Consider the following 16,468-nt stretch of genomic DNA (forward strand, 5'->3'; position numbering starts at 1 on the left):
CACACGAGGCTTTAGGGGAACATTTCATTTCCACACCATAACACCTAGCATGTGCATGGCCCTGGCTGTTCCCTAGCACCATGAGAAAAGAGTAGTTTTAGAAATAAAATAATTCTGGGGCTGGAGAGAGGGCTCAGCAGTTAAGAGCATTGGCTGCTCTTCCAGAGGACCCGGGTTCAATTCCCAGCACCCACATGGCAGCTCACAGTTGTCTATAAGTCCAGTTCCAGGAGATCTGATGCCAATGCACATAAAATAAAGTTAAAGAAAAAAAGAAATAAAATAATTTCCTGGGAAGACTTAACTCAGTAAGGACAATTGCAACCCTAAGGATGAAAGTCTAATAGTCATCCATCCATCCATCCATCCATTCAACAGCTCCTAGCAATCAAGGAACTTCACTGTAGCAATGCTGGTTAGTGCATGCTCTGCACCGAGGCTCTGTGCTCAGGGCTTCAGTGCATTATCTCAGACGCCGCTCCTGTGATGGAAGGTCTAACAGCTCAGGACAGGAAGTTGGGTGAGAGACACGGCTCTTCAACCTTTCCTCTATAAACCTCCAGGCCCTCCCCGTGTATGAGGCTTGTACTAGACACTCAGACAAGACATCACATGGCCTCTACCCTCTAAGGGAGATAGGTGTGTGAAATATTCTCAAAGATAGGGTTTGAACAGAAAAAGGCACATTAGAGCCTAGGTCCTGAGGACGAGGGACAAAGGGAACAAAGAGGCTTCGACAATAAAACTGACTTCTCCTGTGACACCCCCTGGCTGAAGACAGGCCCCGGGAGCAGCACTGGACCTCAGAGGCGCCTATGTGGGAGACAACCTCTGTTGGCCTCAGCAGCAACAATGAACAAAGGCTGTTGCCTCTCTGGGAGTAACAGAGATCTGACAACAGCCCGGTGCATTTCATCAGTGTAGACATCCTTTCTGGGCTTTGAAGCTTGAAGTACTCTCCTTTGGCTGTCTACACAGATCAAATAAGCTGGCCAGCTGCCATATCTAGACTTCACTTTGTGCTAATCCATAGTCACAGCCGGCCCCATAACAATCCGACCAAACCATCTGAGCAGAAGCAAAAATAATTCTCATAGGCAAAGACAGGCAGCTCTGAGCCAGAAACATTAACCCCTCGATGCCTCTTGGAGAGGGCGGGGATCTCGCTAGTGTTAGGGGATAGGGAAGCTGTGGCCCTTTTCAAAGCAGAGTAGCAAAGCTGTTAGCCACCCTTTCCAATCCTGGAGACCATCTATGAACACTGGTGAGAACAAGCTTTCAGAGAAGCAACTCCATTCCATCCTAAAGAGCAGGATCTTCCCACCGCACAGGCAAGCACCTTTCTATCCACAGGGTCATGCCAGGAGGAAATGTAATCCCATCCCCCTGTGTCCTCCTAAGCAGCAGTGAGAATCTCAAGAAATTCCTGTCAGAGATGCCAACACAAGTAGGCATCCAACAACAAATCCAGAAGCCAAGAGGCATCGCTAAAAAGATGGAAAATCTACATGAGTTCTAACATCTACTTTATGCCTAGCTGTGGTTTCCATGGAAATAGACATCTGCTCTAGGGAGAAAGGTGTGTGTGGGGGTGGGGTGGGATGGTATAAATGCTCTAAAATAATCAGTGTTTTGAAGGATTAATTTTTCCCTGTCACAACATTAATAGAAATTTGAGATTTTTGTGTGGCAATTTCTTGTATTTGGAAAAAAAAAATGCATCACATGGGTGGGATCTGCCACACACACACCTCCAGCTCCAGTACAAAGACTTCAAGACAGAGTGCTGGTTCAGAAGGTCCCAGACCTCTTGGCGTTGGAGGTCTTTGCTCATTTGTGTTATCCCTGCTTGTCAGTCTTCAGACAGGACTTAGCCTCATCCCTGTCCAGTGCTGAAATGGTTTCTGAGATCCATTCAGAAAACTGAAGCACCTGGTCGTTCTGAGGCTATGTTTGTGAAAGAGAAAAGCCTTTCAATGTGCAGAATCGGCTCCTGCTGCTCACAATGCTAAGCAAAAACCACTTAGACTGGCTGGGGTGGGGGCAGAGGGAGACTCACCCCACACAAGAGCAATTGTTGGGAAATGTGCCTCTATAAGCATATTTCAGGCAACAGTACTTTGCCAACTGCTTGCTTTCTCTGTTGTCTGCTGTCTGTATAATACAGTTTCCATTGTCCTGTGCACCTATTGTATTTTTTTCTCCGATACTTCCCTATTGGTTAGCCAGATGTAGGATTCTTTTAAAACCAGGACTGCGGTTCCACAGGGGCCGTTGTATGTGTGGTTTGGTTTTTGGGAGACCAAACCCATTAGTAAAAATCGTGTCCCTTCTGTATAGTGTTTCTGAGCAGGTGCTTTGGGGAAATGGCCACCACACGGGGACACAGCTTTGGTCAGAGGAGAGGAGGGGTCTGAGAGAGACAGGGTCAGGCTAATTTCCTTTGTGTCTCTGCTATAGTCCGCTTTATTCAGGCCAGAGGGATCCGGTGACCTTGTGGCTCCTTTTGTTTACATCCTCAAAGAGAGCCCAGCCCGGCTCCGGGGAGCACGTGCTTTCAGAACAAAAGCAGCACTTCACTGCCGCGAGTGTATCTAGAACTGCCATCGCTCTTCTCTTTCCTGTCACCGCAAGGCTTTGGCAGGGCAGATGGAGTCTGCCTTTAAAGCTTAGTGGCTTTGTTAGACCCAAGATCAGATTCCAGAGCCTCACGCAGTCCTGCATAGATCCCAGTGTTAGCAGCTCGGGAAGCCGAGAATGGGGAGAAAGCAAATAGCCGAGGGAAGGACCACGCCCGTGACCTATCAGCACGAAATGGGCTAGCGACTGCGACGTTGCACTACAGGTGACAACACTGGCGTGTGTCTGTGGCAGGACGCCGAGGGTAGAGGACCGTGCAGGGGCGTGGAGTGGCATTGTCTTGTCACAGGGGCTCGAGCGTCTCGGGCAACCGGGCGGGGTGTGGCATCAAAAGGACCACTGCCTAGCGAGCGAACCAGACGTGCGAGGCTCAGCCGAGGAAGAGTCCGGTTCGTCCAGGTCTAAAAGACCCAAGTAGGTTAGGACCGACCCCTCCCTTGCGCCTTGCCTCGCCTCGCCTCGCCCTGCTCTTTTCCTAGACGTGGAGTCCCACAGCCCATTTAGCCCTGCGGCCAAGCCAAGTGTTGTTCTGCGCAGAGACCCGGGGTCCAGCCGGGGGTTCACACCTGGGGGACACCCCTCCCCCCCCCCGAACACCCCACCCCTTTTGCATTGTCCTCCTGCCCCACTGGCCCGGACTACACTTCCCAAGATGCTCCGCTCCAAAGGGGCGGGGCACTCCAGACTTGGGGGGGGTGGGCCCGGCACGTGCCGCCGCCCTCAGCCAATGCGGAGCCCCGCGGCTGGGTCACGTGCCGCTGTTTGGCGCTTTTGTGCGCGCCCAGGTCTGTTGGTGCTCAGAGTGTGGCCAGGCGGCTCGGAGCGAGCAGGTGGGTGCTGGCTTGGCGGAGGCTGCGGAGACGGCGGGCTAGGGACCGGCCGGGAAGGCGGCGGGCCGCCAGCGGGAGACGCTGGAGGGGCAGGGGCCCCGAGACCGGGCGGGCGGGCGGGCGGGGGGCGTTCGTCTTTTGTGTGAGGCTCGGGCGGAGCCTCGGCTTTTGTCCCTGCTCCCCGGGGACGCGGCTTGGTGAGGAGGGGGCGCGGCCAGCCGTGGGCTTCAGCCCCGGGTGCGAGCGTGGAGACAATGGGGGCCTGGGCCGTCCCCCTGCTTCCACGGTCCGGTGGGCGCGGCTCCTCAGGGGTCCCCATTGTCTGATGGAGAGCGAGGCTGCGGGCGCCCGTGCCCTGGAGGGGCGGCGCCCGCCGGGGCTCCCGGGGCTCCCGGGGCTCCGTGGCGGAGGTCGCGGGCAGCTCGGGGGACTCGAGCTGGGGGTGGAGGCGGTGCGACGGAGCCCGCTGCAGCCACCCCAGGGCTGCGGAGCCGCGAGGTATTTTTGGCGGGAGTTGGGCGGGGGGGGCGGGAGACGGCAGCGCGCTGCCCGCCCGGGAGGGGCGGGGCCGCCCCGGAGGACCGTTAGCCCCGCCCATCCCGCTGCTGCCCACGCGCGCGGGCTCCCGAGTGTGGAGAGGTTCGCGGAGATTCGAAAAGGCGCGGGGCGCGGAGGGGCGGGGCCAGGGGCCGGAGCGGAGGGCGGGTTCTGATTGGCCCGGGCCGCCAGCCTGCCCGCCCGGGCCAGGACCACGCCCATGCTGGGTAGGCTGCTGCGTTGGGTGCTCTGCTCCAGCTAAACGTTTTTTTCGCTGCCTCGGATTTCAGTGTCTAGCCTTGGGAGCCTCTCGTTCACTTCGGGACTGAAAAGAGTGGTGATCTTTTAAAAAAAAATAATAGACAAGTGTTGAAAATTTTTTTTGCGACCTAAGGCAGCATACGTGACGAACCTCGGGCGGGTGTGGTGGCGCATGTCTTTAATCCCAACACCCAGAATAAACCCGCTTCCGCCCCCCCCCCAACCCCCGCCCTCCCGCCCGTACATCGAACCCAGGGCTTTGCAAATGCTAGGCAACTGCTAACCTGGGCTAAACCCCACCCCTCTACATTGAGGAGGCTGAGGCAAGAGGATTATAATTTCAAGGCCAGCCTGGGCTAAAATATCTAGACCCTGCCCTCAAAAGCAACCTGGAGGTTCATAAAACTTCATTTTCCCACTGTTAGGCGAGTAGCTTGAACCCTAGGAACAATAGGACTTGGATACCATTGGCTGCTAGCTTGGGTGTTATCCACCATGGCAGACACAGACAAAGCAGGGTGGGGGTTTGAATTGCACAATGAGTTGTACACAGAATTAAGATGGCTCCGATCTCATTGTTGGGTTGAATCTGGAATATCTTCTTAGGTTGGGTAGAAAAAAATTGAGGTTACGGCAAAGGATCCTTCAACCTTGTGATTGAACCTCTGATTTTTAAGATTTCAAGGTTTTTTTCTTTTAAGAACATCATTTAATTTGATTTTCTGCCAGCAATATTATTCAGTTTAGATTTCCCAATATGTTTTGGTGTTCCTAGATGATTTTTTAATGATGTCACTTGATTCCACCTAACGATTTTCCTGATAATGTCATGGGTGTGATTTGAGGTTCCTTTGTGCTGATGACAGAGAAATACAGAGAAATTGATTGCATGCTTTGGAAATCATTTTCAGGGCTCTCCTTACCAGTGGATTGTGGAGAGTGCACGGCCAGTCTCTTGTCTTCTGTCCGACATGGCATCGTCTGGTAGGTAATTGATTTCGAAAAGCTGAAACTGGGACGGGCTTTCTGCTTTAGAATAGGAAGTGGTGCAGGTCGTAAGCCTTTAATTTGACATTTATATTCTTTTCAAAACTGGATTTACAAATAAAAAAGGCAATTAAAATTTTTTACCATTTGAATGAATATATGGAAAGCTCATCATCATTTATAATTAGACAATTTGGCTTGGTCCAAAGCAAAATTATGAGGCTTTACACAAGCCATTCTTTGTTTAATAAAATGATTGTAAAATACTAATTCTTCCTCAAAATGGTATATTAGCCCAAAATGTTGAGCATTTTAAAAAACAGATGTTATTTGATTTCTTACCAGACACTTTGATTAGCCTTAGTTCTGTTCATTAAATTTTTGGTTTTTAGAAAATTATAGAACCCTTTGTTTAGATAAGAAACTGGGTTTTCCTCATTTATCGTAATTCTGATCAACTCCAGATATTCAGGTGAAAGAACTGGAGAAGCGTGCTTCAGGCCAGGCTTTTGAGCTGATTCTCAGCCCTCGGTCAAAAGAATCTGTCCCCGATTTCCCCCTTTCCCCCCCAAAGAAGAAGGATCTTTCCCTGGAGGAAATTCAGAAGAAATTAGAAGCTGCAGAGGAAAGACGCAAGGTAAACCAGATGGTTACAGGGACGGGGTGCTTATTCATGTGACAAGGCAGACTGGGCTTATTTTCATAGAAAGGAAGAAAGAACTGTAGCTCTGCTGTGATCGTAAGTAGGAAATACCCTTGTGCCAGTGGTTGGGAGGAAGCAGCAGGCATCGTTTAATGAGCTGTCGGGAGCCAGCTCCTTGACTCAAGAGCTTGCTCTAGTAAATGGAACCTCCGTGGTGGGAATTGTCTCAGTAACAGACTAGAAAATGGTATTATTAAGGCAATTTTTTAAAGTTCTGTTAAAAAGTGCTGGAGGCAGAATTTAAGCTAAGTCCTATGTTACATCAAAGCTCATGCTTTCCTCTTTGAAAAACAGGACATTTGTTGGCAGATAGCCTCTGTTTCCTTTTTGAGAGCTATTCAATAAAAACTTTATAATTCCAGGGATGTGGTATTGTAACTTTTTCTCACTTCTAAACACTTGCATTATAAAGTAGCCATCTTGGAAACCTGATGAGGGTTGGAGGGTGGTGGCTCAACAGTTAGGAGCACTGGCTGTCTTCCAGAGGATCCATGTGGCCCCAGCACCCACACGGCGGCTCCCAGCTATTCAAACTCCATTTCTAGGAGATCCGACTGCCTTCTGGACTTCATGGCCACCACACATACAAGTAGTGCATAGATAAATGTGCAAGCCAAACAATCACGCACATAAAGTAACTAAATAAAAAATAAGACCCACTAAGAGGCTGCAGAGATGGCCCAGCTGTTAAGAGTGTTTGCTATTGGAAGAGGACCAGAATGTGGTTCCTAACGCCAACGTTGGGTGGCTCACAGCTGCCTGAAACTCTAAGGGACCTGATGCCCTCTTCTGGCCTCTGAAGGCCTGACATGCACATGTGCATATATTCACACAGACCATACACATTAATAAAATAGAAACTTGAACAAATGTTAATATAATTGAAAAATGAAATTATAACTGGAAATTAAAGACAACAATTTCACTTTCCAGAAGTATCCCTGTTAACATGTAATTCTATCTATTCAACATTATTCTTACTAAGAACTTTAGATAGGGGCTGGAGAGATGGCTCAGCGGTTAAAACACTTGCTGCTCCTGCAGAGGACCAGGTTTCATCACCAGCACAGTTGCATGACAGCACACAGTCGTCCTAACTTAAGTTCCAGGGGATCCAGTGCCCTCTTCTGGCCTCAGGCACCAGGCATACATTGCAGTACACTTACATGCAGGCAAAACACTTACATGCATAAAATATGGATACATTTTTGCAAAATAATTTCATATAAATTTCCATTAAATCTCTTCCCAGCAGCAATGATTTAGGTGGGTGGGTTTAATTTTAAGTTGGGGAAACTAAGGCACAACAAGGTGAAGTGTAAAGGAATAACCAATCCCATGTGAGCACCATTGGGGTAACTTGTGTACATTTAGCTGCCATAGGACATGTACTTTTCAGTGTCTGTGCCCTGTCAGCACTTACCGTCTCCAGGGAGAAGGGGGTGTTAGATGGGTGTATCTAAAATCTTAGTACTTGGAGAGTTGGGGCAGGAGGACCAGAAGTTAAAGACAATCCTTAGTTATATAACCAGTTGGAGGCCAACCTGGCCACGGAGTGTAATTCAGTTAGAGTCCTTGCATGGCATTGCATAATCTCAGCTCTTGGGAGGTAGAGGTGGGAGGATCAGAATTTCAAGATTGTGAGTTCGTGGCCAGCCTAAAGTCTGAGACCCTGTCCCAAAAAGCAAATAAAAAGAATGGCAGCATTTAGCCTGGTGTGCCATCTGTCTGCTGTCATGTAGTCTGGAGTGCGTGTGGAGTAGGAGGAAGCAATACATTGACTAGAGACTAGAGAGGAAAGCTGGGCCTTGTGCTCCACAGCCCAGCCTAAGTAGTGCCCCTCCCATCTGGACAAAGGTCCTGTGGAGGAGAGCTGGTAGTGCTAGTGGCTAACACCCTGCACTTGGGCCCTGCAAGTTGATTCTTCCAAATATATCTGAATCTGTTCATTGGCTGCTGCTAAAAGTTTGGCAGGGTTTCTCTGTGTAGCCTGGCTGTCCTGGAACTCAGAGTTCGCCTGTCTCTTGTCTCCAAGTGTTGGGATTAAAGGTGTGTGCCACCACACCCAGCTGACAATGCCCTTTCCTTTGAAGTTAGAAATTCTTTAAAGTGCCATTCTTAAATAGATTACTCAAGCCCTCTAAATACTTTGAATCTTATAAGGATTTCCTTAAATAATTTGGAAGGAAAACTAGACAACCTAGGCTGGTGTATATGGCTATAATCTCAACGATGGAAAGTAAATGCAGGAGGAACATAGGTTCTAGGTGAGCCCTTGCTACATAGAGAGTTCTGGGCTAGCCTGGGCTACCCAAGATCTTTTCTTGGGGAGGGGGGACCTGAACAGTTAGTTTTCAGTGTTTCAGAAAGGTACTTCAGCTCCTCACTTGAGGATTAGTTTTAAGGAAGGAACCCTTTGTCTTGCCTGTTTCCATGATGAATAATTTCCAAAGATACTTCAGAGGGGCCTCTTCAACTCTGTTGCAGTCTCATGAAGCGGAAGTCCTGAAGCAGCTGGCTGAGAAGCGGGAGCATGAGAAAGAAGTGCTTCAGAAAGCCATCGAGGAGAACAACAACTTCAGCAAAATGGCGGAGGAGAAGCTGACCCACAAAATGGAAGCTAACAAAGAGAACCGGGAGGCGCAGATGGCTGCCAAGCTGGAGCGTTTGCGAGAGAAGGTTGGTTTCACGCTTTAGAGGAGTTAGGAGCTGAGACTGGCTCCTTTTTGTCATCGGTTTGGGGCTTAACATTCAGTGAGAAGGGATCTCATCTTCAGATAGTGTCTAGGAGTCTCAGCATTATTGCGTATCCCTTGGAAGAGCAGTTGGAGGCTTGGCTGCTCTGGTCCCCAAGAGACCCAACAGGTTTGAAGATGATGATGAGGTCCTGGGATTTTGGGTTTGTGGTTCCCAGGGGGCCGTTGTGTGACTGAGGCTGTGTTGGACCTCCTAGTGGGCAGGGGACAGGGCTCGGCCAATTGTGTTAAACAAAGGACACTGACACACGGTTTCTTCCTAGGACAAGCACGTTGAAGAGGTGCGGAAGAACAAAGAATCCAAAGACCCTGCCGATGAGACCGAGGCCGACTAATTTGTTCCCAGAACTGACTTTCTCCCCACCCCTTCCTAAATATCCAAAGACTGTACTGGCCAGTGTCATTTTACTTTTTCCCTCCTGACAAATATTCTAGAAGCTGATGTAGGACCGTATAGGTAGATCCAGACCGTGAGATGTTTTAGGGGCTCAAGGGGAGAAACTGAAAGTGTTTTACTCTTTTTTAAAGTGTTGGTCTTTCTAACGTAGCTATTTTTCTCGTTGCATCTTTTCCACTTAGCACCCTGGTGTGCTGGGTTAATGGCTAGTACTGTATTGACTCTGTGGAAGACATTTGTGAAGAGTGTAGTGGCTTCTTCCAACCTGTTAGATGCTGAATATCTGTTCACTTTGCGATCCCAATTCTGTCCCAATCTTATCAGATGCTACTGTACTTGAATGGTTAATAAACTGCACAGTGCTGTTGGTGACGGTGACTCCTCTCTGTTCAGGTAGTGACAAGTTGTAGAATGCTTCACACAGGGCCTCCGGCTGCTGCAGACACCCAGCCAGTTCTCTGCTCCCAATCTCTCGAATTGTCCTTCCACAATCATGGCTTTGTGTTGCCTCACCAGATCAGCTGTTATTTTCTTTCAGATGTTTATGTGCAAACAAGCAGTGTTTTGTTCCCATTAAAAAGGCAGATTACAGGCACAAATAGTGTTTTCTAGAGAACAGTTTAGAGGGGACCTTCAAGTCTTAGGATGTTTAATGGTTTGTTTGCTTACTGTGACAGTTGGGAGTAGAGGTGCCAGCTAATGCTCCTTCCTGCTAAGTGATGTCTTGAGATTCCGAATACTCACAAACAGGCAGTGCTGCTGTGGTGAGGCCTGTAAGAGTGGGAAAGGACCTTTGAGGCAGACACCTCACCGTGTATCCAGAGACTGCACTTGTCACTACTGTAGGCACACCATACTGCCCCTCAGTTCAGGGAAAGCCCCAGGCAGCTTTCCTAGCCCCCTTGGGAAATAGCTTTAATTACATACAATCTAGCTGCCCCTCACATCTGCATAAAGCTCTTAGAAGCCAAGCAGCCACAGTAAGAGCCTGCTTGCAGGAGGCCTAAGAGTACCTTGGGGACCAGGCTTAATGGCTTATGCCTGTAATCTCAGCACTTGGAAAGCAGAGGTGGAGGGTGTTGGGAAACTGAAGGGCAGCCTAGGCTACAGAGGAAGCTCCTCCACTAAACAAAGAAGTGGCACTCCGGGAGACTGACTTGTGCCTCTGCAACCCTGGCTTCACTGTTGTACTGAACATGAGAGCCGCAGAGGACCTCCTTCTTAAGGTTCAGTTGGGGAGTGGGGTTAAGTGTGAGAGCATATTTAGAACTGCTGTATATTTGGCACTATACAAATCATGTCTGCTGTTTTCAACTAGACGCTAATGGATGATTCATTTCTGATCTTGAGCTGGGAATGATTATGCATTGTTGGTATGCCTCAAGTTGGCTCTCAAATTGTGCAGAAGGCAGACCATCATAGGAGTTCTGAGAAATAAAATCAAGTGTAGCTTCATAAATGCAGAGCCCAGAGGTCAGGGGCTTGGGTCTGTTCGTTGTTGGATCCCATGTCTGGTGTAGAGAGGTGCTGGAGGCTGGCTGGCCTAAGGAATGTCAGGCAGGCTGAGCAGATGGGAAGTCAGAATGTCAGCCTGGAGGTAGAAATTAGCAGTAATGATGTTTGTGACCTACAGATGGCACCACTTCCGTTGGAAAGACAAGCAGAAAAGGGTGTAGTCCGAAAGCAAAGGGGTCCTGTAGGTCTGAAGGATGCACCCCAGTTAACAGCCAAGCCAGTGGCCCCAGAACCCCACCACATGACAGCGCTGTTCCAGAGAACTTGCAAGGGATGCATCTTAACATAAAACCAGAAGCCCTGACCTTAGGGGAAGCACTTATTCCTGGGCCCCAAAATTTCTCGTGGATGGAACAGGAATGTTAGCTGTGACTGTCAGTGAAGAAAGGAGAGTGTTGGGGATCCTTTGATCCTTGGTAATGTGCTTTTTAAAAAATGGTGCTGCACATTCTAGGTAAATCCACTGCTGAGCTGCATCCCCTTCCAGCCCAGAGGAATCAGTGCCTTTTCCTAGGCCTGGGTGCTTAGCTGCCTCAGGAGTCATCTCATCCAGATGGCCAGGTGCCTTCAGGATCTGCCTCTCACCCAGAGGCCCAGCTGTCCTCAGGAGTCTGCCCCTCACCTAGAGGGCCAGCTGTCCTCAGGAGTCTGCCCCTTACCCAGAGGGCCAGCGGTCCTCAGGAGTCTGTCTTATCCTGAGGGCCAGGTACCAGCACTTCTCACTAAGTTGACTCCTAAGGCCAAAGGTTTGACTGTAACCAGGGCCTGTCGCCATGGAGCATTCCTTTCATCCTGAGTGGAAAATGAGACTTGTCTCTCCCTGAGAAGTGTTTGTTTGGGGGGGGAGGGGGGCGAGGTTCAAGACTGGGTTTCTATGTGTAACCCTGGCTATTGTGGAGCCCGCTCTGTAGACGAGGCTGGCCTCGAACTCAGAGATCCACCTGCTTTTGCCTCAAGAGTGCTGGGATTAAAGGCGTGCGCCACCACTCCCCAGCCCTCCCTAAGACTTTTATATTGATTGGCCTCCGTGGAAGATGGCTGAGCCAGGAGGTGAAACGCATACCAGGAGACCAGGCTGCCCTTGATTGTAGAGATCTGCCTTGGTGCTGGGATTAAAGCACCGCCCGGCAACACAGGGATTTTTAAGAAAGAGAGAATACAGGGGAAGTGAATTGACAGCCATTAGATTGAGACAAGACCACGGTTGGAGAGTCTCTGTGGCTAGAGCCACACAAGCTGGGTAGGGAGGGTGTGGGTGGAGGGCTCTACAGGGGTCCGGGTAGCCAGGCAGTGGTGGTGCACACCTTCAATCCCAGCCCTGGGGATGGAGCAGCCACCAGAGCCAGTGCACTGACATGTAAGTGATTGGGGGGTGGGGAGAAATGAACTGCCAGAAGCAGGTCACATGCCCCACCTGAACCTGTAATAGAGTCCACCTCAGGCCCTGGGCCGCCTGGAGCAGGTGTTGGGGTGGGACCTGGTGGCCGAGTGTCCCCTAGCCTTGGATAGCCCACTATCCTACTCTTGGCATCCAGACTCCAGCAGAAAGCTCCAAATGCAGCCAGGACCACGCCCTTAAAAGCAGTTCCCGACCATCTCGAGAGGTTCTGTCCCATTCCTGCACGTCATACAGGGCCGCCCTGCCTTCTGCCTGCTGTCACCGTGGAGAGCTGTAGTTCCCAATGATGGCTGACCTTTCCAGGGAAGTCTGTGCTGCAGGGTGGCTGCCTTCACCAACAACTTGGCCGACTTGTAACCTGTGATTCAGAGTAATAGAAGACAAGGCCAGTGTGTATGGAGGTTTGGGTGCAGGTTAGAGCAGGTGCCCTGGAAGTTACCTGCCAGGTCCAAGACTGGCTCTCTGCCTGGGCAGATTGCCGACTTGCTGTGACCAGATGCTGATGGATTCCCCCAGGGAGCTGGACCGGAGGTCCCAGAAACTGCTGGTAAAGTCAGTCTCCTGCTTCTGCTCCAGTCGAACACGAAGTCCCAGGCATCCTTGTGGCTGGGGCCACTCTCAGTGGACGCTTGAGTTCTGCCCTTAAAGGTCGGAGAGCCTGGGGGCACAGCATAGTAGTCAGAGTGCTTTCCTCACGGGGATGAGACCCTCGGTTCTACCCCCAGTCCTGGGGAGGTTCAAGGTCTTCTTGCTGATGATGGGTTTGAAGCCAGCCTGAGGTACATGACACTCATCTCAAAACTTCTTTTGAATTTGAAAAGGTGCAGGAAAGGGTTTTAGACTCATACGTACATGCAGATTTTTAGTTTAGTTGTAGTTTGATGGACTCCAACAGGTAGCATCTTGGGCAGGCCCTTGTCCAACATGACGAGGGTTATACCCATGCCTTTGACCCCTAAAGCCAAGAGGTAAGAGATGGTTACAAGGGAAGACACAGGTGGAAAGAGGCAGATGCCCTGTGACTGTCATCTCTGCAGATGGCAAATGACAGGATGACTGACCTCGGGTACAGGGCTTCCACCCCTGTGCCCCGCCTCCTGCTCTCCCCACGGGCAAAAAGCCCAGGTAGTCACTGGGCTTGGGGGCTGGAGGGCTGTCCACGCTGAGCTTGGTGCCTCCCTGGGCTTCCCTCACAGATTTCTGGACTTTACAGATGATAATTGTTAGCATTATCAAATCGCCCCACATGACCCTCAGATGAGGCCATTTGTCCAAAGTGACGGATCCAGTGAGTGGTGGGGGTGGGATCCAACCCCACCTCTGTGACCCTGCACCGAATAGGTGTGCAGTTATCACCATCACGTATCCAGCTGGAACACGAGCAAGAGCTGACCTTACATGAGTCCCACTAATCTTCAAGCCTGGCTTGTAGTGAGATGTTAGTTTTAAAAAGTGCTGAGGGGCCGGCGAGATAGGTAGATATAGGTGCTTGAGTTCAGTCCCCAGAACCCCCAGCCTGAACCTACACACATACACAAACACTCCAAGGAAGTAAGTGTAAAAAAAAAAAAGTGCTGAATTAATGATTCCCATCGTCTACCCCAGGGCGCCTGCTTTGTCCTGGAGAGTCAGTTCAGTTCTAGAGGCAAAGGTTGCTTCTGCCTCAGCTCTGCCAACTGGCCTCGGAGGTGCCCAACTCGTGATGGAATCTTCCTACACCCAAAGACGAGAGCTGACAAGCTGGTGGCCGGCAGCCAACGCCAGTCCGCAGGCATGTTGCTGGCCCATGCTGTGTTTTAAATGATTGAATTAGTTGACATTTGCACAGAAGAATCTGATTTTAGGCTTCTTGAAAAACCGTTAGCTTTGGCTGGCAGCTCCACCCACAGCCAGCTCCTGGTGGCTGCTGCCCCCTGGAGGCAGGATTTGTACACCACAGCTCCCTCCTCCAGGGGCACCGAAGGCCTGCATAGGCCTTCACCGACAGGAGGCCTGGGCCTTGCTGGCCTCAGTTTATCCTTTTTTTTTTTTTTTTTTTTAAAGATTTATTTATTATGTAGACAGTGTTCTGCCTGCATGTATATCTGCATGCCAGAAGAGGGCACTAGATTTCATTACAGATGGTTGTGAGCCACCATATGGTTGCTGGGAATTGAACTCAGGACCTCTGGAAGAGCAGTCAGTGTTCTTAACTTCTGAGCCATCTCTCCAGCCCCCAGTTTATCCTAATCCAAGAGCTCCAGGTTTAGTGGGAGACCCTGTCTCAAAGCTCAAGGTGGACACACACACACTGACACACACACACACACACACACACACACACACACACACACACACACACACACACACGGCCAGTAGTGTGTTTTGTTGCTTAGCCAGGAAAATGCTCAGGATGAGATATCCTAAGTATAATTATTATTCTCCAGTCCCTTAAAGAGGCGCCACCCTTAAAGGCATGCCACACAGCAGGACTCAGGGACTCCCCCTGCAGGGCTGTGGTGTGCATTCCTGGGGCACAGTATAGATGAGATTGGGGTGTTCTGTCTAAGGCTCTCTTGACTCCTCCTGGGTTGGGTTGGCATCTGTCTTGAGGTTTATGAGGCTGCAGGATTTCCTTCTGCCTCAAGTGGGGCACAGTTTTCTTCAATCCCCACATCTGTTTGCTGGTAAGTCCTCGGTGTCTGATGGAGTCTACCCTCCGTGTTTAGAGAAACCCCAAGCTATAGAAAGGACTTGCCAACTCTCTTACGCAGTTAGCGATGGTCTCGGAGATCTTTCAGTTCCCATACAGCAGCCAAACACTCCGTTTTTCAGTCACAGAGAATGGGATTCAAGGTCTGGCCTGGCAGCTGTACAGACTTTCAGGCATCCCTGCCTTCATCATAATCCCATAGCTGGGTGCTAGGTTTAGAGAAGCAACACACAGGGCCGGCCTGCCCCCTCCCCGCCAGTGACTGGCCCACAGCTTCATGGGTCTTCCCAGCCTGCCCATGCCAGGAAGGCACATGCCTTCCTCGACTGAGAACAGGTTCACAGCCTCCTGCAGAGGCCCGGAGAACCACCTCTCTGTAGCTGGTTTTCCAGACTCATTTGACCTCTGTCTAGCCTCTGGGCCTCTCTGCTCTGAGATTTAAAATATTTGTAAGTCAGGTATTGTGGTGCACACCTTTCATCCCAGCATCCAGGAAGTGGAGGCAGGCGGATCTTTGTGAGTTCAAGGCCAACCTGGTCTACATAGTGAGTTAGAAGTACCCCAAGTCAGTTTGGAGGGAGGGTGTTGACATGTGAATGTTCTGTGTCTCCTCTGAGAGTCCCAAACTCCATCCTGTCTGACCCCACTGTAGGTCTGTGCTATCTGGGTGTTTTCCTGTCTCTCCTTTCTTTTTAGGGCTTCAGGTTTTCTGAGCTCTTATTGATTTTTAGATCCACAGTATTTAAGAAGTTTACACATGCCATTTTTTCCCCTTTGAGACAGGGTTTCTCTGTAATAGCCCTGGCTGTCCTGGATCTCGCTCTGTAGACCAGGCTGGCCTCGAACTCACAGAGATCCGCCTGCCTCTGCCTCCGTGTGCCAGGATTAAAGACGTGAGCCACCACCCGAGGCCTACACACACGCCGTCTTCTTATGACTTGAAACGGCCTTGTGGGGTGAATTCTACTCTCATCCCGTCTCAGTTTCCAGGGAATTAAAGGCTGGAGACAAGGGTTCACGAGCTCAGGCTGCTCTCTCAAGTTTGGTTCCTGAGTCCCTTGCTGGTTCAGGTTCAGATCAAGTATGTCAGATGTGACTGATGCCCGTGTTCACCATCTCCTCTGCTCTCCTGCCCCCCGCCCCCGCCCCCGCCCCCGCCCCCTTGCCACCCTAGTCCTGCTTTCTCAAACATTCCCTGACTCTGCTCCTGTTGCAGGATCACCTGAGCAGGCAGGGGTTGGGGGGAGATGGGAAGAGGGGGGAACTTCCTTGCTTCTGGTTCTGACATGTGTATCACATCCCTGCCCCCCAATCTTCTTTAGGTTTCCAAGTGATAGAAAGGCCCCTAAGAGATTACCCTAGCAAGCCTCTGTACACACACACACACACACACACACACACACACACACACACACACACACACACACATGCACACACACACACGCACACACGCACGCACGCACACACACGCACACGCACATACAGAGTCCTCCTTCCTGCCAAGCACAGCTCCGGGCCCTGGCAGTCTGGTTGTGGGAGAGCAAGGCCTTGCCTCCCGGTTTGCCCTCTGGTGAAGGAGGCTGACAGCAGTGTTTTCAGTGGGTGCTGTGGGGAGAATGGAGAGGGAGATGTGTAGCAACTGACAGGAGAAAGGGCGAGGGACCCCTCCCGGGAGGTGGGAACCTTCTTGGAGGGGGGAAGAGCCAGTGCAAAGGCCCCAAGCGGAAAGTAGCAGGTGTGAGGAGAGAGCC

General features: G+C 50.6%; 1 protein-coding gene across 2 annotated transcripts; it reads left to right on the top strand.

Moving 5' to 3' along the window:
- Positions 1-3,002: 3,002 nt before the first annotated feature.
- Positions 3,003-9,489, top strand: Stmn1 (stathmin 1). Of its 2 annotated transcripts, none has more exons than XM_042272062.2 (5): positions 3,003-3,058; positions 5,180-5,252; positions 5,720-5,892; positions 8,446-8,637; positions 8,978-9,489. In XM_042272062.2, exons 2-5 carry the CDS (start codon positions 5,240-5,242, stop codon positions 9,047-9,049), a joined length of 450 nt encoding a protein of 149 aa, XP_042127996.1. In that variant the 5' UTR covers positions 3,003-3,058; positions 5,180-5,239; the 3' UTR covers positions 9,050-9,489. The 2 variants fall into 2 exon arrangements, with proteins under 2 accessions (XP_042127996.1, XP_006975714.1); XM_006975652.4 differs by lacking the exon at positions 3,003-3,058 and adding an exon at positions 3,391-3,470.
- Positions 9,490-16,468: the final 6,979 nt, after the last annotated feature.

Source organism: Peromyscus maniculatus, chromosome 2 (genome assembly GCF_049852395.1).
Source record: "Peromyscus maniculatus bairdii isolate BWxNUB_F1_BW_parent chromosome 2, HU_Pman_BW_mat_3.1, whole genome shotgun sequence".
Lineage (NCBI taxonomy): Eukaryota > Metazoa > Chordata > Mammalia > Rodentia > Cricetidae > Peromyscus > Peromyscus maniculatus.